This window comes from Centropristis striata, chromosome 8, assembly GCF_030273125.1.
Source record: "Centropristis striata isolate RG_2023a ecotype Rhode Island chromosome 8, C.striata_1.0, whole genome shotgun sequence".
Taxonomy (NCBI): domain Eukaryota; kingdom Metazoa; phylum Chordata; class Actinopteri; order Perciformes; family Serranidae; genus Centropristis; species Centropristis striata.
In genome coordinates, this window is record NC_081524.1 from 29,730,622 (window position 1) to 29,757,553 (window position 26,932).

Genomic DNA, 26,932 nt, shown 5'->3' on the forward strand with positions numbered 1-26,932 from the left:
TTTACAATACTGTTTTAGTTTGGTAACTTTCATGTGTTATATTAAGTGCTTATTTTGTAAATCAGGAGGTCCTGCAACACAGACAGGGTGCTGTTGGTCAGAGGGAGAGAAAACATTACAAAATGCATCAAAACTCCACAGTGCCTAGAGCAAATGGCAACATGCTAACTGTTATGCTCCTGCTGGTCGTATTTGTGAGTAAGAACAAACAAGGGCATTGTTTGGAGGACTTACTGGAAAACTTCAGGTGGGGCTGATGTAGCTGCTAGCCTTGACCAGACAGAATATATATTAATTTCCAGACTTGTAGTCTTCAGCCTCAACCATGTGACATCACTTAAGGTAATTTATCAAGACTTCATGCTACTCTCCTTGGAACCACATAAGGGTAATACAGCTTTTTTTCTCTCACACAAGGAGCACAACTATCCGACACCTAGAAACAGACTGTGCTATTAAGATGCAAGATCAGTGTAGTTCTACTTTAATCAACCTGGTCTCACAGGAATCCATGAAATAGCCACGGATTTGCCTAACTCAAAATCCGTGGAATAGCCACGGAATCACTCAAATTTCCATGAAACTGACACGGATTTCGCTACAATGCAAGTTAATGACAAACATACAAAGTGATTATGTACATTCACTGAGTGAATATTTAGAAAATAAAATATATATTTCTCGCTAGAAATGTGATCAAAATCCATTTTTATGCAGAAACAAAATAGTCAAGTCAAAATATTGATTTTTTTTCACTAAAAATGAGAGAACTGTCTGCCATGTTTTTTGTCCTGACCGCCGGGACCTTGAAAGGCACGTGACTTGGAACAAACCAATGGGAACAAATATCCATGGAATAGCCTCGGGATATGACATTGTCATTAACTTGCATCGTAGTGAAATCCGTGTCAGTTTCACGGAAATTTGAGTTATTCCGTGGCTATTCCACGGATTTTGAGTTAAGCGAATCTGTGGCTATTTCACAGATTCCTGCGAGACCAGGTTCACTTTAAATGCAATGACAACACACATCACTTGTTTGTGTTGGCTTGTTTGTTTTTTTAAAAAGTAAAAATGCTTTTGTTTATGCTAACAAAGTGTAACAGGAATTATCACTCTGTGTATGTGTGTCTGTAGTGAGATGCACTATTCCTAAACATCCATTTGCCCCCTGAAGGCTAAAACAGGTCACAGTGTCAAAATGCTCGTTTGAAGATCAGGGCCTGCTTAAATGTTCACACTTCCCCACGTGCTGGCTAATCGTCCATAATTGCCTCATTAACTGGTCAGTGATTTCATTTTAATTATTCAGGTTTTTACTCCTCCCACTCTTCCAATTTCCTCCATATTGTTAGATGTAAAGACAGGGTTTGTTTGGAGTGTCATGTTCAATAAAGCGGATTGGGATGGGACCCAATTAATATCATGAGCTGAACCCTCATACTGAGGAGAAAAATTGGAACCTAACAGGGACATTTCCTCAGGACATTATTTAATCTGATTACATCAGCTTTAATTTGAGCAATGTTGCCTGCAGGGTATAAGTTGGTCTTGAAGGTATGCGTGTTAAACTAGGAAAAGTCTTCAATCACTTAACATCTCTGATCCTAAATTACTCACCTGTAAACGTCCTCATGTCAGCAGGAAGATGAGCTCAGAAACATTACAAACATTATTTTGACCAAATTATGACCTCATGTTGGGTGGACCAATGAAACCTTCTAAGAGCGATACTATGAAATACTGTAACATGTCCTCATATCTAAACAACTAATTTGGTAATTTGCCAATGATTTAAAAAACAAACAACAAAATACATGACCAATTATTTAAAATTCTAAAACAGTCACAGTTTTAAACATGTGGTTACTGTTGTGAAACAGAACTACTTGGTTAGGTTTAGGCACAAAACTTTGATCAAGTTTAGGAAAAAGATTTAAAAAAGTATGTGATGTAGTTATGTACTAAAAATTAATTCAATGTTGACTTTTGGTCAGACATAGACTTTGTCCTTCTTAATACTACGTCACCTGACTTCCTCCATGACTTCTGAAATAATTACCTCAGACACTAGAGGTCACTGCCTATCGTCAAATGGAAATATAGGTAATAATAATCTGCAGATAACCTATTATCTTGCAATGTTTTGGGTTAGGACAGTCTTATTAAAAAGGGGCCAGTTCACTAAAATCACAAAATAAAATAGATTTTTCCACACACACCTCTATCTGTATGTATCTGTACATCACAAAAGATATTTCAGATTTTATTTGCCAGTGGTTTAGGATATTCTGCTCTGACTACTGTTTATAGAGTCATCCATCATTTATGGACAATCCTATGTCATACTGCAGATCTTTTAAAAATTCTCCTTTTTTGTACTGGTGTGGAGTGAAAAGTCTCACGATGGACATTTCAAAGCCAAGGCAAGTAATATTAAAACTAACTATATTGTTATATACCACCAAAGATCATTGAGAAAAAACATTCTGGGAACCTATACTTAAGTTCTGTTACTTTGCTGAAATGTTGCTCCAAACGGAACATCTAAAACCAAATGAATAAAAATAATTTAAAAAAATCTGAAATCAAATAAACAATAAAAAGATAGCTGTTACTGCAAGTGCCAATAACATACAATATATGTGCATGCTCCTATTGAAGTGTAATAGGGATGGCTGGAGCTAATTCCATCGTGAACCGGTTTTTACTTACAGTTATAGTTACTACCTACTTTACAAATTGTTATTCTACAGAAAACAAACAAACATTACAAGCTAATAAAATATGATGCATTGTGTAAAGCTACTCAACAGTTCATAAAGTGGTCAAAATGACCTCCACATCGACAAAGTAGACAGGCAAACTGCAACCTAAACACAGATGCATCAGCAAAATAATAATTAATTAATAATTATATATAGAAAAAGAATAATATAATATATATAATAGTATTCCACCTATTTTTCTTCTATATATATATATACTTTTTTTTTTACATCATTGTATTGCAACTTTTACAAAAGGAAAGCCATGCAATACTTCTTTCCCCCTGAGAAACACATTATATACACAAGGACAAACATTGGACAAAAAATGGACTAAATTGCTGAGACTCAAGCCCAGGACCTTGTTAATGTGCATGCTTACATCATCCATTACCTTAAAACTGCATTCCCATCCATGTTGAAAGGCCTCTATTGTAAACCTACAATGTTTCAGTCAATGATCAGTCCAGAAGTTTAAGGTTTGTATAAATTCCATTAAGCTGTATTTCTAGGGCTGAAGAATCCTCTCATCTCTCAACCCCCCCCCCCCCCCCCCCATCTCTCTCTCTCCCCCATCTCTCTCTCTCTCTCTCTCTCTCTCTCTCTCTCTCTCTCTGTCTCTCTGATAGCCTAATAGCTCTTCTCATCCTTGATAAGAGTTTATCAGCACTGTGGACCTTCGGATTACATTACCCAGGGCAAGTCTAGACTCCTTAAATTGTAACCTTATGATCCTCCAGGCCAAACTTAATGGGACACCAGAGTCCCAACCCGCCTCAACCAGCCCAGTGGATTAGTGCTACTCAGATACAATCACATCCAGGCCCATCACACAGGCCCTTCAGACCAACTAACTGCAAATCTGAGGCGGCACCTCTGGACCCAAGACCTGCCCGAGTTTAACCATAGCCTCAGGTCATGTGGCCTCACTGACCAGCCTCTGCACCCTCAGGGAACTGAAACATCAGCAGCAGAGAGGGAGAGAGAGACTGATCGACCCAGAAAGACCAGCATGGTCAGAGACATGATGGTCACATGATTGCCCCTCCCCGTTTTCTGTGGACAAAGATCTGAACTAAAGAACATCTGGAGGGCATCGCTGCAGGAAAAAGTGGGTTTGGCTGAAGTGAGGCTGGTCAGCACAGGGGAATGAATGAGAGAGGCAGGCAGAAATAGACAGATATGAAAAAGATGAAGACAGACAGAGATAAAGAGCTTGCTTGTGCTACAGTTTAGTGGTTCTTAAATGCCTCAGATTTATTGCACAAGCACCACTGTTTGGTTAACCTATCAATTGACCATTTGACAGCCATGTCCTCCTCAGTTATTTTTGCAACGCCTGACAAGCTCTACACAGTCACAATACATGCAGTTTACAATGATTTATACTGCAATTCTTAATATTTTCGCACTGGAGTCTCTTTAATTAAAGTAATTTAGATGCTGATTTTGATTCTGAAGATAACACTTTACACAGTCTTAAAAAAGCAATGAGCTTTTACTGTGTGTGTGTGTGCGTGTGTGTGTGTGTGTGTGTGTGTGTGTGTGTGTGTGTGTGAGAGAGAGAGAGAATGAGGGCACAGAGGGCACAGAGGGCACAGGAGAGGACAGAAGTAATTATTTCAGAAAAATACAGCAAAATGTATATAGTCTATGGTCTTAGCATAGGTTATTGTGCTTAGGTGCTGTAAAACCAGTAATATTTAAAAAATGAAAATCTAATATTAAGCCAGCCAGCTACTTGTAACCCTATTAAAAAGCCAGAAGTTAGCTAGTTAGCTGGACATGATGAACTGGTTTTGAAAAAGCTAACAAAAATGAACAGTCAAGTTGTCAGTATATCCCAAAACATTTCCTTTTGAATCTGAATTTATTAAATGTATTAAACCTTGAACTGTTTTTTTTTCTACTTTTGCTACTTTTTTCTTTACTTTTTTTTTTTTTTTTTTACCAAGGTTTCTCCTGAAAAGGAGATTTTGATCTCAGTGACTGGTTCCTTGTTACAAAAAGAAAGAGAAAAATGGTGATTGAAAAAAAAGATTGCAGGTATTATTATTATTATTATTATTTAAAGTTATTTTTTTCTATTTTCTTTTCTTACATTTATAATTCTAAATTGTACAAAATTAAAAAAAATAAATTAAACTTAAACTATGCTGACTCTTAGTATGAAACTTGGAACAAAAGTTGGAACCTACAATTCCCATAACGCAACTTGAGTGTACCTCTATAAGAAAGTAATGCAAACTTTCTTAGGATAGTGGTTTTGATGCCTAAACCTAACCATTTTACAGCATTAACAACATGCTTAAAGCAGCGAGCGTGACATGATTGTGACTTTGTGTACAACATCGGTTATCAACTGTCAGCCATGTGTTTTGGTCACATGTGAGAAATGTGTTAAAAACAGTGCTTTTCCCCATCACATTTAGTAGGATAACATGGTTTGTTTGGACCCTCCACAGGCTCCCAGCGACCCACCTTAAGTGGACATTGCTGTTCTCTATACTCTCTATAGACCAAGCAATAAACCAAAATATGAGCTGCTGAACATAACCCATCAGGTAGTTTTTTGGGGGGAGGACAGTCTTTATTAATGACAATATATATATATATATATTTTTTTTTTCCAAAGAAGTGTTTAAAATATAGTTTTTCTTACTATAAAGTAAATATTTTTGTATGTGTGGCATTCAGAGTGTGAATCCACCACTATATCTGTTGTGTATTTCAATGCTGAGACAACTTGTCTCATGGATGCTGTTGAGCATCTATGAGACACTAGCATACTACAACAACCAGCCTATGGCTTTGAAATACAGGCTCAGGCTCTACAAACAAGGAAGAATCACAACAAGCATAGCAGCAGCCACACAGAACAAAAGATATATTAACAGAGTGTGGAGACAGACAGGGAGAGAGAGAGAGATGGCTGAGGCTCTTTCTTGCGCATGAGAGGAAACAGAGGCAAATATCTGAGCCTAATCGCAAAACCCACTTAAAGAAAAGAGTCAAAAGAATTAGGTCCATAGCGTCAGAGCTCAACATAATGGAAGCCAACAAGTTGACAGGGAACTAGTGATTATGTGGTGGGCATGCAGCGGCTGAGATATCCGGCAAAACTTGTACGTTGACTAGTCTTTCATCTGATTGGATTACTGTTACTTAGACTACATGCAGTTGACCGTGAGTAACACAAAGCTCTTTTTTTAGATTCTCTCTCTCTCTCTTGTTTTGTATAAGATCCTGGTGGGTGGAGGTGATGGATGGATGTAGACTCACTGACCTACATGAAGGGCATTTCCTCACTCGCATATCATTTAAAGGACGTATAGGCCTCATTTGGAACATACAGGACGATTATATCTCTGATTTCAGTGCCTCCAGGCTCATGTGAGGGGCACATTGGTACCAATCAACATGAGGGTTAAATGCATTAGTGAGCCGAAGCATAACATTTTAAAAGCTAGCAAATCAATGCTGTGCGTCATGGGATTCTGTAGAAATATCTAATCATGAGTGTACCGTTATCTAAACTTAGTGGGGTCAATATTTTTTAGTTTTAATGTATCCAAACAACATGAACTGTGTGAAAGTAGTATTGATAAGAGCACCTGCAGTTTGACAACCGGTCCAAAAAAAAAAAAAAAAACATGTTTGAGGTTACACTCGATATTTTCACTGCTGCAACCTTTCATTTGGATGCAACCCCAGCTTTCAGCAGATAAAGCTTTTTTTGAAAGCCTATTCATCAGTGTTGTCATTGTGAGAAAACATGGTGATGCTAGACAGTGTTTTCAATTAGTTTGCTCGCTGTTTACAGGTATTGTGCTCGTGGCTGTTGGCCATCGTAGCCTGGCCTCCAGGCCATTGTGCCTGCAGACAATAGATAATGAGCAATCCACCCATATGCAGCCAACATAAGACAGATACACTGTATGATTTTACTAAGACAGGGACACAAACACTCAGCCAGGGTTTACCTCAGTTGACATTGATTGATCTATTCTGCTTGCATTTTTAAAAATGAAATAATCTGACCTGAACTACTGAGTGCATGGGGAGATTTTGGTTTGGAGTGGAGGAAAGCACAGGGAGCATTCAGCGCAAGGTCAAGAGCCTGATCAGGTGCTCTTTACAGGCCTGTGAGACATTGAATCACCAGCATAACAGATATTTTAAACAACCTTTGAGGTATAAAAGTGGTCACTTCAGGTTGTATGTTTGCAGATTACATTGTAGAATTTATGAAGAGAAATTAAAGTTGCATGACAAATATCACAACAATCTGGTATGTTCTTCTGGGGGGATTTGTGTTTCTGATTGTATTTCTCTATCTATCTTCTCTCTCTCTCTCTCTCTTTTTTGTGTGCTCGAGGCGATACCCCAGAGCAGTCTAAAATACAACTTATTAATTAAACCTAAACTGACTTTTTTGCCACTTGGGGCAGCAGAAACAAATTGCGAACAAAACAGCCTGTCACAGACATATTAATGTTCATATGTCTCCAATGTGCTGGTATAAAAACCTTCTTTACAGGACAGGTAATGCAGACAATGCACCTATTTATTAGTTGTGTAATTTATTATCTATTTAAATGTCTAGCAATTGTCATTGCTGTCATTTTTACTTCTTTAAAATGTTTTCTTTATTTTTCTTTATTTATTTATTTTTTTGTATTATTTTTTATTTTTTCATTTTTTATTATTATTTTTATTTATTATTATTATTATTATTATTATTATTATTATTATTATTATTATTTTAATTGTATAATTGTATATATATATTTTTTTATTATTATTAAATTTTTTATTATTTTATTTATTTATTTTATTTTATTTTCTACGCTTCTACACATGCGCGGCCCAAATACGCTTCTGCGCATGCGCGGCCCAAATACGCATGCGCAGAAGAGCTGAAAAGCCGAGCATGCGCAGAAGCGTAGTTGGGCCGCGGAGGCAAATATCATTGCGCAGAAAAAAAAAGAAAAAAAAATGTAAATAATAAAATAATAATAAAAAAAATATATTAAAAAATGGGGTGGTATAGTATAGACTGGCCCCTGTAACGCACACACCCCGACGGCAGCATGGACATAACTAACTAAGCTTGGAGGTTATTATACATTTTGTGGAGTTTTATGTGGACATTTACCAGGTACAGAAAGTCTTATTAAAGACCCTGCTGAGTTGCATTATGGGAAAATGTAGGATTCAATGTATTTGATGCTTTACCTAGACTGCTTCAATTGATATCACTCTTTTTATTCCAATCTATCGCTTGTAAGCCACCAACTTTAAGCCAGTGCATACTACATCATGTGCATTATTCGAACTCGGGTTGCAGGGGGCTGCAGCCAATCTCAGGTGAGATTTGGGGAGAGGTGGGATACGCTCTGCACAGGTCTCCAGACTATCGTAAGGCTGACACACAGAGAGACAGACAACCATTCACACTCAATCACAATTTTGTAATTTAAACAAACCTCCTCCCAGTGGGACCAATAGAAACACCACCCTGGCACAGGGAGAGCATGCAAACTCCACAAGAAGCACCCAGATTTAGATTCAAAGCCACAATCCTCTTGTGTGATTCATCAGTACTACCAACTACACCACCCTGTAGCCCCTTTAACATAGAACCATGCTGGCCATGTTGCAACCTTTGCCCCAGCTTATCAGAATAGTGTGTGATGGCGGCATGTAACAGGGCCATGTGACATACTGATCAAAAAGAAAAAATACAGGTTCTTTAATTTATCTGTCAGGTGGACAAACTCAGGTGGACCCTTGAGCAGTTAAGGAGATAACACAGTAGGCGGATTTACATGCCGCAAGTGATGCAAAAGAAGGGGCCACCTCGCTCTTCCTGGCCAGATCAAAGGCAACCTGGTTATTAATGGGCAGGGAGAGCACTGAGGGCTGTATTACCATCACACACACCTCGCTGTCCTCATTTATAATCAGCAACACAAACACACTAAACATACGTAGGGCAGGACCAACACGCATCATAAACACATAAGCATAGAAGGACAAAATACTCTCTGTATGCACAACAACCAGAATCTGTTGCTGCCTCTCACAATTAATTAGGCAACTTATTGAGCTCAAGATGCAATATGCATGTTAACTTAATAGGTTATGTCTGGTTTCAGAAAAAGGGAAAATGCTTTGATGCTCAGAAAACTTGGCAGTAAATCACTGGCAGCAAACAATTACAGAATTAATGAAGATCCACAAACAATAACCGTGGCTATTGTTGCAAATACATGCATGTTAATATCTTCAAATGCATGCATGTTAAATGTGATTTCAAACAATGGTGCGCCTCAGAGTGTATTCAGGCTTATTACTGGTCTTTAGTGCCTCAAGTGTGATGGTGAGCTTACCTTTCTTTGTCAATCAATCAGTTCAGTTTTTCAATTTTGCATGTTGAAGATAAAATTTTATACTTTTTAAAACTTTTATAATATCCATTTATCACACACACACACACACACACACACACACACACACACACACACACACACACACAATACAAATTGTATAAAAGGCACATACAAAACACAAATTATATTCAAATAATACAATTGAAAAATGCATAAATTACAGTCCTATTATTCTGTACCTCATATTTTATATAACCTTTAAGCTGATTAACGTATGAGAATCACTAAAAATGTTACACAGACAATAATAGACATAACGCAGTATGATAGACAGATATTTCAAAAATAATTTTAAAAAGTGGGCACATTTGAATCATTCATACTCGTTTATATACATTCAACATGGCTTTTGTACTAATTAACCAAAATCTTCTCATTTTAATAGCCAGTGTGGGAAAATATATTGTGGAGTGCAAATGTTCTGATCCAGGGTCATTAAATAATGTCTTTGGACTGACTTGTTTGCATGGTGGAGCATAAGTGAGGGATTTAGGTCACATGCAAATGTCTTGCTTGTAATATTTTCAGCATGTGTTGATCCATCTGGAGCTCGCAGCAGAATAATAAGCACAAGCCTGGCTAGCATGTGCCGACATTCAAAAGGCGGCAAAGACATGCTCAACAGCTAAAGGCGACGTGCTGTGTAGCTGAACTAAAATGGGCTAAAACATGTTAAATTTCCACATTATTGAATAACTAAATACGTTAAAGGCATCCTTGTCCTAAAAATCAGATATCAGGACTGGAGGTCACTTGTTGAATTTTGCTCGAAATTAAGGTTCAACTCAACAAAATGACATGCAAATGCATACAAAGTGGCCTATTTTAGTATATATGATTTTTTTTTCAGTGATGAGTGCTGCAGGGAATGATGTCTGTGTGCCCTGTGTTGCAACAAAAATTAATTAAACACGACTTTGGGTCGCGATCACACATGTCACGTTAGATTTCAGTGCAAGAATCCCCACGCTGAGTGCAAGGCTTCATCTAATTATGGAAAAGTTGTCAAGGCGTTGGCGCTCCTGCTTGGTATCTGTGCGTGGTACCCGCTTGAGAAACAACAGGCTGTCTGAAACCTGCGCCCACCACTGCCTCTCAGGCTAAAACCTGTGCGACGTGCAGGCCTCATGGACTGTCTGCGAAATGAAGGCGTCTCTCTAAATTACTCTCAGAATCAGTCACGGGAACATCACAATGGTATGAATCTGCTGAACAGAGGTGGCTTCTTGATAATTGTCCTCATTCAGTCCACCACCAGCCAGGCAGGCTACTGAATTTGCTGAGAAAATAAAGGTCACTTGATGTAGCAACTTGTGTCATCTCACACCACGAATAGCACCAAGTACCAGGACTTACTTTTGGTTATTTTATGTACAGTACAGCAGGTCCTGGCCCTATGAACATGATAAATATGCTGCATAAAATAAAGAAAACAATAATTACATTCAAAAATGATGATGTCAGTGTTATCAACCCTGCCTTTTGGTTACTGACTGGTCTCCATAGCGAGGTCAAAGGTCAGGGTTGAGCTCATAATATGCTGCTCAGGCACGATTCAGTGAGGTGAAAGTGCAGCCGACAGTACACATTGGTTATCATTTGTTTGTGATAAACTAGATATTGATTTAGGGACAATGGCATCTCTGTGTAGGTGTTAATTACTATGAAATTTGCTAACATAATGTTAGCTTTCTGGCTAACAGCTGAGCCAAAGGGTTCTATGAACAAATATCACCCATTGTCAAGTCATATCTAAAGGTCGTCCTATTTATTGGAGTAGTGCACAATGTTTTCATCACATAACAGGATGGAAAATATTTTTTCAGGCATTAGTCAAACCCTCAGTTATGGTTTGTGAAAAACTTTACATTTTGATTGAAAAATTCATGAAAATATAAATGATGGACCTCATTTTATTTATTTGGCCATTGACCATTATATAAACAGATTGCAGCCCTTTGAGTTGTCCAAAAAAAGGAATTTATGCATCCTGAGAAGGCGTCTGTCGTCCAGTGAGTATCGGTCTAACATGGTGGCTGCAGTGAAACTTGGATTTTGTTGAAAAGTTGTCCTTTTTATCTATTTAGCAAAGTTATAGTGAAAGAAAAATGTATGAAAAGTGGAGGCAAGGTAAACTAGCTAATTCTTTCATGGAGCTTTTTGAACAGTGGTCCTTTCACTTCATACCATCCAGCCGGACATCATGAATAGGTTTCAAAGGGGCATTGAAAAGTTGCAAGTTGGCTGCATTCTATTCGTATTTACTGGTTGTATTGTACTCTGCAATCAATATGTTTCAACTGTTCATGCAGCCACCTTCAGCACAGATACATATTACTCTTTGTGACAGAATAAAGAGCTCTGTATTGACTTCTAAACTGCATTGACTGTCCAGCAGACTTCAGCGTTTCTACAATTCAAGGAAAAGATGTTCCACGGCTGAACCAAAAAAAGCTTTTACAATACACTTTTTCCAAATAGTTTAGAATGCCTCGTTACAGTAAAGTTTCAGATTTTTTACCAAGGCTTATGGGATGACAGATCTTTTCATACTAATGTGCTTACAGACAGTTCAAGGTTTTCTCACAGACAGAACACGTCTTAAAGCATTTTTCTTAATTTAACTTTTATTTTTGCAGTTTTTATAGTTTACTTTATAATTTCAAAGATGATATGTTATTCAAAGATAAATCAACATCAGTCCTTTGTTAGTGGTGTGCATACAATATATTTGATGCTATGGATTGTTAAACTACATTTAAGATTAATAACTACAAAGCTTTACGCTCCAGTACTCCAGACAACTATTGCTGATCACCCGCTTAAGATATGCTGACTTAAAATTTTTTGGATATCGTGGTTTAATAAAATAAAAAAATGATCAGTATAACATCTTATTAAAGGTTTTTTTCTTCAGTTTATCATATCTTTGGTCTTGATTGTAAGTCTGTTTTTCTGTGAGCCAGCAGCACATATATTTTTAGTAGTGAGCGGACCAGCATTAAGTCGATTATAGAAAGTTATATTATCCACATAGGTTTGTCTAATTTAACCATCATCATTTCAGGCCATAATGCAGGATATAATGAGTCATACAAAGACCAGGAAAAATACAGGAGTCTAAACTATTATATGTACATGAACATGTAGCTGGTGAAATTAGAGTAAATGCAGTGATTTATACAATGACAGATGACTACATATACAGTAGTCATTATCTTTTGTCATTATATTAAATGAATGACACACTTTACTTTGGATTTATAGAAGAAGGTAATAGAAGAAAATGTGCTGAGAGATGATAATAGACAAATCTGTGCATTTACTGATCACTGCTCAAACAATATGTTAGAGCACCCTCTGCTGGTCTTTAAAAGGAGGTTGCTCTTCTCGAAATGCAAATTTCAGCAACTACAAGTGATGAGTATCAAGTCTTAAATGATTAGGCGTAGCACATACATCAGTATGTATGCAATATTTCTTCAGATTGAAGTAGCAAATTAAACACATTTAAGTGAAAAAAAAAAAGATGATGAACAAATAGATCGTATTTTGGTTCCTGAGAGGAAATGCTGTCTGAACTATGTTAATGCTCTGGTTACACAAGAATGCAAACAGGACATGTTGAGTGTGCGGTGGTGTTTGGGCAGATGGGAAAGGTTTTTTTGGGCTTGATGCCAGACAGGCGACAGGGAGGATGGGTAGACAGGCGATATTCCCTCGGGGGTTGTACTGATTGGCACTGATCACAAGGTCTCAGCAAGGTGCCATTTAATGTGAGATTGTAAACAAGGTCAAAATGATAACGGTTTATACAGCGGCCTGTAGGTGACCAGCAAGGTGCCACAAAGGGCCACAGGGTGAGGAGCCAGGCAGAGACGGTCAGTGGAGACTTAAAGAGATGAAAAATATTGGAGTTGTTCAAAATGTCTTTAACCTCTGCTACTGATGTGAACTTGATCAAAACGACGTAAAGACTGAAATTCAACTGCATTAAAATATCACTTTTACATAGTTGATAGTTGATAGTATTATATGACATCAAATTAAAAACATTTAAACAAGACTGCTGGTGTTGATGAAAGGATACTTGCATTCATTCGACAGGGCTTTGAGGCTGAATGTCTAATATTTGGCATGAAACTCACTGTAAAATATAAAAGTATATTCTCGCACATCTTTCTCCTCACTTCTTCCTGTCTCTCTTAACTCTGCAAATTAGATGTGTTAAATATTTATCCTGATGCATACACCACCATGGGAAAGTTGTTTTTGCGTTGGAGTACTGATATACCATTTATGGCCCGGGCGGCTGACAACTGAATGGTGTTGACATCGAGACATATTGATCATCATGTCAGAGTGGAGGTTGCCCGGAGCTGAATGGAAAGGGAGGGTGAAGCAAGGAGGAAAACAAATGTTTGTCTCTACAAATCGTGCCCGGGGCGAGACGCTCAACACTGAGTGCTGACTGGTCTGCTTGCTTCTCTATTGATTTCAGACTGGGCTGGGCAGCCGGCCAGCCAAGGCCTCTGGTACTGACTGTCTGGCCGGTGATTGATTAATTAATGTAAAATCATCCTCAGTTTAAATCAGACAGCGGACAGACAAAAAATACACAAATGCACCACAACCCAGTTCAATTCACCTGAACTTATATTTTGGCTTGCATGTACACACCTTATATTGTATTTGTGTATGGCTCTGTTTGTGGGTTGCATATAACACGAGTAATGTAGTTGTTTGCTATAAAAAAAAAGGAGATTAATATTGAATCATGGTACACATTAAGTCTCATAATAGGGCAAGTTAATTTTCTATTAAAATAAAAAATATAAAGACTATAACAATGACAAAGCCATACTAAGAGAAAGTTGACCATTGGAGGGAGCCAGAGCACCATAAGATGCAACAACACCTTGCTGAGCATTTTTAAGGTGGTTACTCCCAATAAAGCACTCAGCAAATGAGCAAAGCCTGTCCTCAAAGCAGTGGTGGAAAAAGTATTCAGGTCCCTTACTGAAGTTAAAGTAGGCCTACTTGTGAGCACTGTGAAATTACTCCACTACAAGTAAAAGTCCTGCATTTAGAATTTACTTAAGTAAACATACAAAAGTATCAGCACCATAATGTACTTAAAGAATTAAAAGTAAAAGTACTCGTTATGCAGAATGGCCCCGCTCAGATTGTTTAATATATTCTAATTATATTATTGGATTGTTATTATTATATTAGGGCTCAGTTAAACTTCGTAATATACTGATATGAGGTTACATAAAAAAAGTCTAATCACTTTAAATCTATCATGTTTTTATGTTAAATCTTCACCTGAAATGTAACTAAAATTGGCAGCTAAATGGAGTATAAAAGAACAATATTTGCCTCAAAATGTAGTGGAGTAGAAGTATAAAGTTACATAAAATGGTCTTCTTTAGATAATGTAAAAACTAATGAAAATATATTTCACTTCTATTCTCCAAAGCTCAACTGGAACTGTTTGGAGCCCCCTTGCATGGGCTGGACTCCCATTTTGAAAAGTCGACAGATTCTGTCTTGTATACAGACAAACTAACATTTTAAAAACTGTGTTTGTGTCATCTTTGTCAGTATCCATTTATTACAATACAATCACAGCAAAGTCAGTTTTTTTTGGGTTCTTACTGCTGCATTTGCTGCAGTCAGCATAGCCATGATTGTCCTGAAATCTGTTCAGAAAACAACATTTTTAAAGTTGTTTGCTTGTCATCGTGCAGACAGACCTGACAGAGCATGAATTCTTTCTGTTTGTATCTCCTGGCTTTTGACAGCAAACTATTGTCACTTTGTCAACAACAAGTGGCTTTTTTAAGCATTGGGATTTTCTTGCTTGTTGCATGTGTAAGTTGCAATGTGTAGCAAGAATTTACCTTATGCAGCGCGTTCAGTTATTCATATCGTGTCAGAGCACAATCAGTATAATCAGACAAACAACGAAAAGAGAAAATACTTCAGTGATGTGTTGCTCAAACAAATCAAATTTACAACTCACATGATACATTACTACTATTTGACTTGAGTTCCATTGAAACAAAAATATAATATTAATTTGCACAAGTACTATTAATATTTTACACTGATCATGTGGTTTAATGAACAACAAATAAATTAATGGTTTACACGGAGAGAGAAGATGACACACACTCTGTCTTTTAACAACTTTTTAAGTCCTGAGGAGGGCGCTCTCTCACTACACTACACAGCACAGGGTTAGAAATGGATTGAATTTAGTTTTATGAATATACACATTAAAATATTTCCATAAATAAAGGAATACTCCCTGTTATAGGCCACAGAACTGTTCTGTTTAATGGACATTTGTTTCACCTGTTTCTCCAACTTTACATCAGTACCTCACAATGAGTGTGAGAGAGGGAGGTCAAACCTCCACAAAAGAGAAGATAAAAAACACCAAATTTAAAGGAAAAGAATACAGAGCCCACCCAGTCTCCCAGTAAAGCAGCCATGTTCAATTCTACAAGATGCTACTCAGACACCATGCATCACATGTAGTCATTACATTAACACAGAAGCCTGCATCTATAAGCTCCTTATAGATTGTACCCAGGTTGATTTTAGAAAGTCTGGACAGCAAAAAACACATACATTTTGCAAATTGGATCCAAACCACATTTGGAAGTGATCTGAAAGGCAATTCCAATTGTATTTCTACAGGTGTGTTGGAATCACCACTGGTCTATATTCACCTCCACCCTTTTGCATGTTGGGCTGCACACACACAAACAAAATAGAAGGTGTGCATATACGCCCACAGAGTCTGTGCACCCTACTGCATTATGCTTTGCATTTATTATTCAACTTTAAACTGAGGGTGCAATGCATGCGTTTGCACCCTTATAGAATTTGCCTTGCAGGCTGCCTGCAGAACAATCATAAAAGTATGTGTGTGTAACTGTGATTCACGTACATTCATATCAATGAGCATAGCCTCGCAAGTCATATTTGCACCGGGCCACGCACCCCTGTAACAGTGTGTTTCACGACAAACTGCAACTTTCTTGACTTGCAATTTTTTCTTCAACTGACTGCAATTTATGGCACAATTCAAACTGGATCAAGAAATTATTTTGTCTCTCACCGCTAACTATCATATATATATTTTTTTCCGAAGTAAGGTCACATCCTTGTGTTTTTTTCAGTTGATGTGGAGTAATCAGACAAGAAAAACATTAATCAAAACCATTTTTATTTGACAGAGTTTTTGGATTAAAGCTGACACAGTCATAAAGTAACTGCCTTTTACAGTACAACTAAAAGTATTCTGTGAAGGACTTTCCCGAATATATTATCGTAAAATGTAATGTGATACAACAATTAGTGCAATATTTCACAAGTTCTGCAAACTACTTCCTGTTTCATGTTCAGCTTCCTTCTTTTCAGTGATTTGTAAATTCTTTTACAGTATTCTTAAACTATCATTCTTTTCACTACTGGAGAGTAGACGTCAAAGACATAAAGAACAAAACTACATGTGTTGCCACCATTCATTTCACAGTAATATATAATTGAGAAAATTCTACACACAGCCGACATCACGTCCTGTGATGATATTGCATGTCAGTAGTTACCACGCCCCTCCTGGGCTCATCCTGTCTCTCTATCCAGCGCATTAAAGTTTGCATGACTGCACAATCATATTGTCCGCTGGCCAGCGGTACGAGTCCACAGAAAACTCATCATAATCAGTGCTGAAGGTGAGTGAGTGCAAATATGCTTCTTTGTCGGATGGCTCCGGGCGAAGTGACGCCATGTTGTGCTCATAGGCATACTCCATGATCTGTAATGCACAGGTTTTGAGGAAATTAAATATTTTGCAGTTTCACAAGTCCCTATACAACTAAACACAAAGAGCCATGCTAAGTTACATCTGCTGTTTATTGAGGGTACACTGAGCTCTCACCTTGACAGCCAGTTTGAGAGAGACGTCTCTGATGGAGCTGAGAGGAGGATACAACCTTCCCTCTGCCAGGTCCTTCTCTGTCACCAGGTGAGCAAGAGCCTGTAAAACAGGAAACACAAGCTCATGTTAGTGTAGAGAAGAAAATCATCCAAATATGCTCACTCAGGTAAGTTTATGACTTGAAAGAGCTGGAGATAGGTGCACTGTTTCTTGATGATTGGTGAACTGTTTCAAGTCACATTTGGAAAACTGAATTATGGAATTACAGATGCCGGTGTCAAGCCTGAACTTATGATCTGTTGGGTAGTATACAGCTTAAAATACTTAGCAGAACATAAAGTGGGTAAATTTAGCTCCACCTCAACCAACTACAGTATTAACATTCTATAGCCATGTATGCATCAGCAGTACTAATTCAGTGAAAACATAAAAGAGAAGTTAACTCATATCATAGTACTAGTACTTGACTGCCTGTAAGCCCATTCATACCTTTGCTTCTACAATAAAAGATTGAAATCATCCTGCTGCCTGTATAATTTTACATACTCCAAGACTTTTACTTGTAATGGAGTTATTTTACAGTCTGTTATGAATAAGAGTAGAAAAATCTGAATACTCAATGTACCATGCTGGCTCCAGACATTCATATCAAAATATGACCATACTGAGACTTCAGGAGTTCTAGCAGGGGTTCACTGACAACATAAGCTATTGATAACACAATTGATCATACACTTTATGCACCCATTCAATACTGATACCAAATATTTGATAAGTACTGTATATATCAGTTTGTTACCTCTGCTGCAGTGAGGAAGATCTCCTCAGTAATATGTCGAATAGCGCATGCAGTGACCCCCAGGCCCACGCCGGGGAAGATGTAGGCGTTGTTACCCTGGCCAGGGTGGAACGTCCTCCCATCAGGCAGGGTGACAGGGTCAAATGGACTGCCACTGGCAAAGATGCCCCGCCCCTGCAGCCCAATGAGGTTTAGTAATGTGTCTTTATTAACAGTAGTAGTAGATTTATTCAGTCATTTATCAGAGATGACCAATTAAATCATCCATAGCAATGTATAAGTATAACTGTGATGAAGAGCGTCCTGACTGAGTACCTCTGTGAGCGTGTAACACTGCTCAGCAGTGCATTCTGCTTTGCTGGTCGGGTTGCTGAGGGCAAAGATGATTGGGCGTTCATTGAAGGAAGCCATGTCTGTGATGATCTGCTCAGTGAAGGCTCCGGCCACAGCTGCCACGCCTGAGACAGAAAGCCATCAGTGTGTATCCCTTTCAGTCTGCTTATCTCAACTTTTTCAGTCTTTCAACTTTGACACATTTTCAGCATTTCCCTTAAATTCTCACTCAAGTATACAGATATACCATTTTTCCTCTCTTCAAATATCCCTTCCACCAGATCCATCAGTGCTATCTATCTAACACTATTCACTCTGACCATATGTTCAAAAATTGTGTATTATTATTATTATTTTTTTTACCAATGATAGCTGAGGGTTTCAGTTCCCGAATCACATCCTCCAGTCCCTTCATCTGTGGGTGCTCATGAGCAAACCTCTCCTTCTCATGAGTCAGGTGGTCTCGACCCTAAGGGTTTGGAGAGGAAAGTTGAAGAGGAGGACATTAAAGACATGAAGCCATCTGTAGAACCACAAGAAACTGTAGTCATTGCTCCTTAACATGTTTACTGTGATAGCAGGGAGGCTGCGATCCAGTCGGTAACATTGGGATGATATCTGGAAATCTCCCAAACTACAGGATCATCGGGGTTGACCAGCTTCAAATCAGGAACGTTCCTGCCCATGTGGGGAGGCTGGAATGGGACCACAATAAGCCCTACTGTCCTTTAGTGTTAGGAGAGCATAACTCTGCCATGTCTCATCTTGCTACACCAAAATACAAATTGACTTTCTAGTAAACAAACACTGTATGCATCTTGATCCCTCCCCTGATCTCCTTCATTTCTCCATCCTCAGCTTGGCAATAAGTTAAGTTGCACACAGCCACACATTAGTTAGACACTAATGGCTTTGTTAGTCAGTTTATAAACTAACATAATATTATGTTTTCACATTGTCATATTGCACCATGTCCACGTCTTCTACTGGTATACCAGAGAACGCCTCTCTCTGTTTCTCTGCAGAACATGCATGTGCAAGCAATCAATCGACACGATAGGTCGTTCTTCCAGACAAAAAAGAAAGAAATGTGTCAGCATGGGTACTGCGGCTTCCTCCCACAATCCAAAAACATGCAGCTTAGGTTGAATTAGTGACTCTAAGTTGCCCATAGAAGTGAATGAGAGCATGAATAGTTGTCTTTCTCTATGTGTCTGGCAACCTGTCCAGGGTGTACCCCGCCTCTCACCCAGTGTTTGCTGGGATATGCTCCAGACCTCGTGACCCAAGTTCAGAAAAGCAGTTAAGGGTAATGGATGATTAAATGAATAAAATGTGTTTGGCAGCTGTTTATATACCGAGTGGCCAACCCAGGTAATGTCACATCGTCACAAACACTGTATATAGGTTGGATTTAGCGATGTGATGCCATCAACACTGGCTACTGATGTAGGCAACTTTTTAAATTGCCAGAATGTGTCCAGATGAAGAATGTTGGTTCAGTTGGTATGCATAGAATCAAATCAGTTAAATCTCACACACTAGACTGGGCTGAAAAAACAGAAATACACCCAACTCTCATTTCTTGTCAGTGTTCCTCTGGGCTGGAGGATCACCAGTTGGAAACAGGAGACAGAAGAGGAGGTGAAAACAGATGCATGTGAGGAGGAGAGGTGGGAGGAAAGAGAGAGCATTGGTAGAGTGGAAGAAGCAGTGAGAAAGCTAGGAGGTGAGGAAAGTGAAGAGGAGGGATGAGGGATGAATAACATGGAAATGGTGAACAAAACAGATGCAGAACAGATGTTAATGTTGGAGAGCATTTTGCAGTAATTCCAAGGACAAACCTCTGTCATATAAATTAACAAACAATGGGAAATGTTTCTTCTTGGAGGTAACTCTGCTTGCTTAGGAAAATCCACCCTTAGAGATTCTTAACCTGTGATAAAATCTATTTGTGATGTTTTGTGATTTTTAGGATTTTTTTCTCCAACGTCTCACTGAAACATTCATTCTGGTCAGCTTTTGTGGTTGGATAACATTGGATTAGTGTATATTTGGCATATACATATGAAGTATTTGACACCTTGACAATGAGACCCTTGGAATCAACCATCCAGATCTTCTTTACACACTCTTCCTTAGCGAGTCCCTCCTTCTCCATAGCCATGGTGATCAGCTCAGCAATCCCCATCGCTGCCTGGGAGCAAGACAGAAAAGAGGGACAGAAGAGGAGCTGCATCATGACACCTCCATACCAGATTTAGTTTGACATGCCAATCATATTAAAATATTTTACCATGTTAATAAACAACTCCTGGACATGGTTGTGAAAAGTCATTTTATAGAGAAAGTAAAAGAAGAAAATTGTACACTTCAACATGATAATAACTTGTTTACTTCCAGTACTTCCATGGATTTGTAAACAAGAAGCATGTTGATGTGTTTCAACTAATTGACTCAAGAAAATTAAATCTGGCATTATGTTCTGATGATCTCTTGTGGCCACAGTAGCTGCTGTTCAGCCTGCACATACCTCCCCTGCACCCTGGAACACAATTGTGTGGTCACACATTTTGCTCTTGGTGATGCGGAGAGCGGCCAGGAGTCCAGCTACTGCAACAGCAGCAGTACCTGAGGATATTTAGAGCAACATCAACACCGCTAACTGACTACATCTCTGTCTATATGTCTGGCTGTATTCAATATATAATATATGTTAATAGGTAAAAAAAATAATGCCATTATTTACAGGAGTACAATCAGTACAATTAGAATGGAAAAGTGTTCCTCCAATAAATCAGATGTATAACTTGCATCACATTTCTACTCTTTCATTTTTGACGGTTCAATTAAAATATGGTTGTGGCTCTCTTGAAACAAAAATACAAATATTATTAACATTTTTCACTGGTGATGTGGTTTTATGATAGAGAAACAAATGAGTGGGTCGGCGAGACAGAAAGATGTTCATTTGTGTTTGTCTGCCATTGAGTTACCTTGGATGTCATCGTTGAACGTGCAGTACTTGTTGCGGTACTTGCTCAGCAGCCGGAAAGCATTAACATTTGCAAAGTCCTCAAACTGAATCAGACAGTCCATTCCATACCTGTAAACAGAAGAGATGCTTCTAATCTGGTAAAACACAGGAAAAGGGAAATAAAGGAGATAAAAGAGCTAACTGTTATCTCAAAGGTGAAGGGCCATTTAACACACACACACACACACACACACACACACACACACACACACACACACACACACACACACACTTTTATATTAGACCTGACAGGGGCGCTCTCTCACTACACTGCACAGCACAGGGTGAGAGATGAATGGAGGTGATGCTTTTTGTGTGCATGAAAACCCCAACAACCATAGATTGAATTAAGTTTTAGGTATATATATGGTTAAAATATTTCAGTAAATTGAGACAACTACTCCCCTTTTTAGGCCACAGATCTTCTGTGTTTAACTGACATTTGACAGGCTGACACCTGTTTCTCCAGCTTTACAGCAGCACCTCACAATGAGTGTCAGTGAGGGAGGTCAAACCTCCACAAAGGAGAAGCATCACAAAAACACAAAGTTTAAAGGAAAACAACACTGAGCCCACCCAGTCTCCCAGTAAAGCAGCAGTGTTCAATTTAACAAGATGCTGCTCACATGTAGTCATTACAGGAGCACAGAAGCCTGCACCTATAAGCTCCTACAAAAACATCATACAACGAAAATAAACTATAAGGCCTGCGTTATGAGTCTGTAAATTAGATTTAGCAGCGACAAAGAGGATTCCCAAGCTCCCAGGCCTTTCAACAGATGGAACTTTTGTTCAGGAATTTACTGGATGTTTGCAGAGTGACTGCTGCTGCGCTCTAAGATGAAAGGCAGGCTTTCAGTTGTAGGGAAGCAAAAAGGGACCTGATAAAGGTGCACAGGACAACAGAATATCTGAAAAGCGTTAAAATATATGAAAAAAAAACCTTACTTAATATAATTTACACAAACTTACAGTGCTATTACTGCAAAAAAATATCTTAGATTTGTGCAAACTGGAAAAATAATTTGGAAGCATAGTGTTTAAGTAAAGACCAAAGCACCCTCCCTAGCACCCCTTGTGGCCCCGCTGGCTCTAACTGTCCCTCCGCCTCACTCCCCACCACTGACAACAATAAAATACTTTGTGAACCCTTTGGTTGAATTAGCATGCTAGTTAGATAACTAGTTAGCCGGCTGCCACAAAATGATTAAACATCTATCCTCACAGTCTTGTCACTGCTTAAAAAAGTAACAACACATCCTTCAACATCGCATTGAGGCTTTTGTCATACAGAATTGGCTGTGGTTTCATCATGAATGTATTATTATTATTATTATTATTATTATTATTATTATTATTATTGTTAAGTGAGTTGGAAAATTATAGATGCGAGCTAGAGCTGCTAACGTTAACCTAAACTCCTACGATTCTAAACTGAGAAAGTAGAACTGGCTTTCAGGCACTGAAATAACTGCCCCCAAGCCTGATGAAAACACATATGGTGCATGCACGAGCACATGTGTGCATGCATGTACACAACAGGGTCCTGATTTGGAAGTTTTCAATAAATGGTCACCTGACACACAGGGTAAAAATGCACAAAAAATATGATAAAAACATTCCTTGATAGACCAAACACATTTTACAATACAATTACACTGTATGTCTTTCTGCTTGTATGTGGTGTATAAAAGAAATAAACTTGAAACAATGACAAAAGCAGAAGATAGTTGGGATAACTATACTAAAATCTTTCTAATGGCGTGACTGTATGAAAGAATAGATGAGCAGTATAACTTTTATTAAACCAGAAACAATGGGAGGAAAGGGTGAGGTTGTCTGAAACCTGGATTAAAAACACCAGGGATCATGTTGCAGTGAGTGATGGAGGAAATTGAGGACAGGCAAAGCAAACAGACCGAGCTGCCCCGAACCCCCCAACACCTGCAGCCCTGTCACATTTGAAGAAACATATTTACCTTCTTTTCTCTGTTCTGTCTCTTTCTTTCTGCTTCTTTCTCAGCCTTTTCATAAAACCCCACCACATACCTCATAAGGAAAAGGATCCTCGTTTGCACTTATATTGTACAATTTTCTCAATCTATTTCCCACTTGTTACAGTGGCTGCTAAATTGCTTAAACTTTCAGCAGGAGGAGGATAAAGCTGAACGGAAGCGTGGTAAGAAAGAAATGCAGGATGAGAAGCGATCTGCTATAAAACTTAATGTCCTGATGAGAGAGTGCCATCGCTGGGTCACTGTTTATCCTTCCCTCTGCCACACACTGATTCCTAATACAGAGACTGACAGCCTGGCTGAAATACTGCCAACACGGCAGTAGCACTGAGGAGAGAAATGTGTTTCCTATCAGGCAAAGAGCAGTACTAAAGCACTGAGAGTTTGTGCGAAAAAGGAGGAATAATGAGGCCAAGAAGGGAGCTATAAACTTTTCATTGTGTTTGGGCTTTAGGAGACAGAGACAGAGACAGGCGACAGGCGAGGATAGACTTGGCCCTGCTCCACTGCCAGTGCAGCGCCCTCTGGTACGGTTTGGTGTAACTCTCTACTGGGAAGGTCACACCAGTTCATGCAGAACCAAGCTGCCTAAAAAGAAAGCCCCATGAGTCCAAAGAGACACATTTAGGAGTGTAGTCCTCTGCAGAAGTTGAGAGTGGTACTCACTAAAGACAGAGGATTAGGTTTTAAGGCTTCATATGAGGGGAAGTTGCATCTTAAAATGACAGCTCAGAAAGATCACAGAGTCCTGACACAGACCTGAGAATCACTGAGCTGTGATCACATGCATATTTATGGGCATCCACTGACCATAAACTACAGAGTGACTATCTGTGGTTGTGGTTCTGCACAAAGAAAAGAACATCTTCCCATTGCACAAAGCTCTTTGGTCCTTTGCCTGAGCTGTAAAGATAGGGGGAGTGTTTTTGACTGTGCGTGTATGCTTTGCCTAGAACAAAGCTCCTTTTTGGAGGCCATTTGTGTTCTTCTTCCCTATTCTCCCTGAAAGTCTGTTGTCTTTCCTTGACGACCCTCTGAATGGAACGCCAAAAACTGACAATGCCTGATGAATAGCGTTTGTCTTTTTCGTTGGGTAACAACACAGGAAAAGTGGAAATGATTGTGGTAAAGGTGCTAATAATGCACTGGTATGATTAATTACACCATTCAAATATAATACTTTTAATATAATACTTATCATTACTTATTTGTTGATTATATTTTGTATTATTAACCTGAAGCTGTAAAGAAAGTAAAGGTATAATATACATTACATGTAGCCGAGGAAAAAGGTCAACCATTTCCTAGTTTTCCAAGTATATAAAAATATATTTTTTTATTGATAATTATTTATGAATCTACCTAATTTTGTGAAATGTTCCGCTGTTTGGCGAGTGTTTGGCACATACTGACAAGCTTCTTCAAATTTCAGCAAAATGCCTTTAATTGGCAAAAATAATTATATGACATTTACCTTGATGATTAAAATATAAAATATATAAATGTTTTAATCGTGATAACATTTTTGGCCACATAGGCAAGTGTCATTTATTTCTAGTTGCTCCTCAATGCATTTGTTCGCCCCATGTATTCATCCAAAGTCCAGTATTCATTCATTTAGTCCTTTGTTGATAAAAGCATAACATAGCATTAAAATTGGTGATGAGTGCATAAAAACTTCAGGACTTGTTGAACTCCACTGCCAAAACAGAGACTTTGTTCCTCCTCTGTCGGCTGTTTTGAAAAAGAAAGAGATGGTGAATCCCTGCTGTTGAGATCTGGCAGCGAGATCACTTTCCATCTCTTTGTCCAGTACTTTGTCAACAGCAATATCTGTTCAGTGACTTCTGAGACCAAAAAGGGCCTGGTGGGAAAGCACTCACATCTGTCACTACCATGAGACAACAGGCAAGACAAATCCTAACTACACCTGCTTAAGGGTGTAAAACTGTGACAGTAAAAATATGGCTACTGAAGTGGTTCCCAGTGTGCAGAAATATAAGTCCCTTAGTTCAAGTTGTGTTGATAATGAGTCTAACAAAAGTTGCCTTATGCAACCATGTGGGAACAGTGACCTTGATAAACTTTTTTCAACTTAGGTTTCTTCATGGCAAGGGCTTACAGTCAATAAAACCAATGGATCCCATGACTACTTCTATGTGAAATGTGAAGTGTTGCTCTTACTGACAAACACACATAGCATTATCACCTGGCTCTGCAAGTCCTTTTAGCTTAACAGAGTATTTTGCTGCGTTCCTGCCACACCTTCTTAAAACTCAAATTTGAATACTTTCTAGGTCAGATTCCCTCAAATTCAAGGACCCAACATAGCATAGTTTGAGACATGGATCAAGGTTAATTACGGAGAATCTTCATAGTGAGAACTAGCAGGTTTTAGAGAATGCTCACAGTCAACAATTACAAAGACAGAGAGGCGTGAACACTTCTCAGTTGTGCAGTTACATGCACGCACATGCTCGTTCAGTTTCAATATTTTCAAATTTTATTTGTCTCTCTAAAATCTTATAAAAGTAAAGTAAAAGTATGAAAAGCACACAACAAACGTTGTAAAGCTTATCTACATTAGGACTAGGGTCAACAGGAGAACCACTGATTTGCTGAACACACACTTTTTCTGACGCTGTAGCCGCGTTCCTTGATGATACAAGCTTTGTGTGTTGCAGCATGCAGTGCAACCAGGGTTAGTTTCTGCTCATCCCAACACGAATGCCAAGGTTGAATTTCAGCCTGAATACAAGTTTTTTTCAACCTAGCAGCTAATATGGTAGCGATAGAAACAAGGTAGCAGACAGCTGAGTCGTCACTGTATCGTTCTCTCTCCTCTAAAAAAAAAAAAAAGTTAAAAAAGGCATCAAAATGAGAAATATGAATGTAACGATCTGATGGTCAGGAATGAAATGGAATTTATTTTTTTGCTTTTGTGGGTTCGTGTCCCATGTGAAAATAAAACCATGTGATTCAAACATTTCTTAACTTTTCATGCATCATGTTTTCTCTTTGTTTTGTCTTTTAGAACGACTTACCAGGAAGTTTTTTGCCCTAAACCTTGATCAGTGGTTCTGTAGCCTAAATTCAACTGGACTAGCCTTTTTTACAACAGTGAACCTTACATTTATGTATAATGACCTGTGTGCTATATTTAGCTTTGCTCTGTACCAGCACATATGGGCTGGTTTAGGTGGTATTGACAGAAGACTTATTACGTCATTGAGGAAGGAGATCTTGTTGAGGACTTTGAAGCCATGGCTCCATTATATTGATTGACAGTTCCTTCACCTGTTATCACATTTAGATTTAAATATTGCAAAATTTTGTGCTCAAAAGTAAATTACATCACCTTGCCTACTTGAAACCAGTGATATAACCTCAAAATCTCACATGTGGAAAAGTTTGACTGGGTCCACACATCACATCACTTACTGCAAGAAGAGATCACACATCATCCATCAAATGTAATAATCATATGAAGGCAGGAGTTTTGATCTTGTTGATTTGCACGTTAGAGACATCTGGAAACAGAAACCGAGCAGACAGGCAGACAAGACAC

At 38.5% G+C, this 26,932-nt stretch overlaps 1 protein-coding gene across 1 annotated transcript in view; it reads right to left on the reverse strand.

The window, feature by feature from the left end:
* Positions 1-16,457: 16,457 nt before the first annotated feature.
* Positions 16,458-26,932, reverse strand: part of me1 (malic enzyme 1, NADP(+)-dependent, cytosolic) — an 83,920-nt gene continuing 73,445 nt past the window's right edge. Inside the window, exons 7-14 of the mRNA XM_059338258.1 lie at positions 21,309-21,418; positions 20,846-20,943; positions 20,396-20,509; positions 18,676-18,781; positions 18,295-18,437; positions 17,980-18,153; positions 17,181-17,279; positions 16,458-17,057 (exon numbers count right to left, since the gene is read on the reverse strand). Of these exons, the coding sequence (XP_059194241.1) occupies positions 16,890-17,057; positions 17,181-17,279; positions 17,980-18,153; positions 18,295-18,437; positions 18,676-18,781; positions 20,396-20,509; positions 20,846-20,943; positions 21,309-21,418 (1,012 nt within the window). The 3' untranslated portion in view covers positions 16,458-16,889. The remainder of the gene's footprint in view (positions 17,058-17,180; positions 17,280-17,979; positions 18,154-18,294; positions 18,438-18,675; positions 18,782-20,395; positions 20,510-20,845; positions 20,944-21,308; positions 21,419-26,932) is intronic.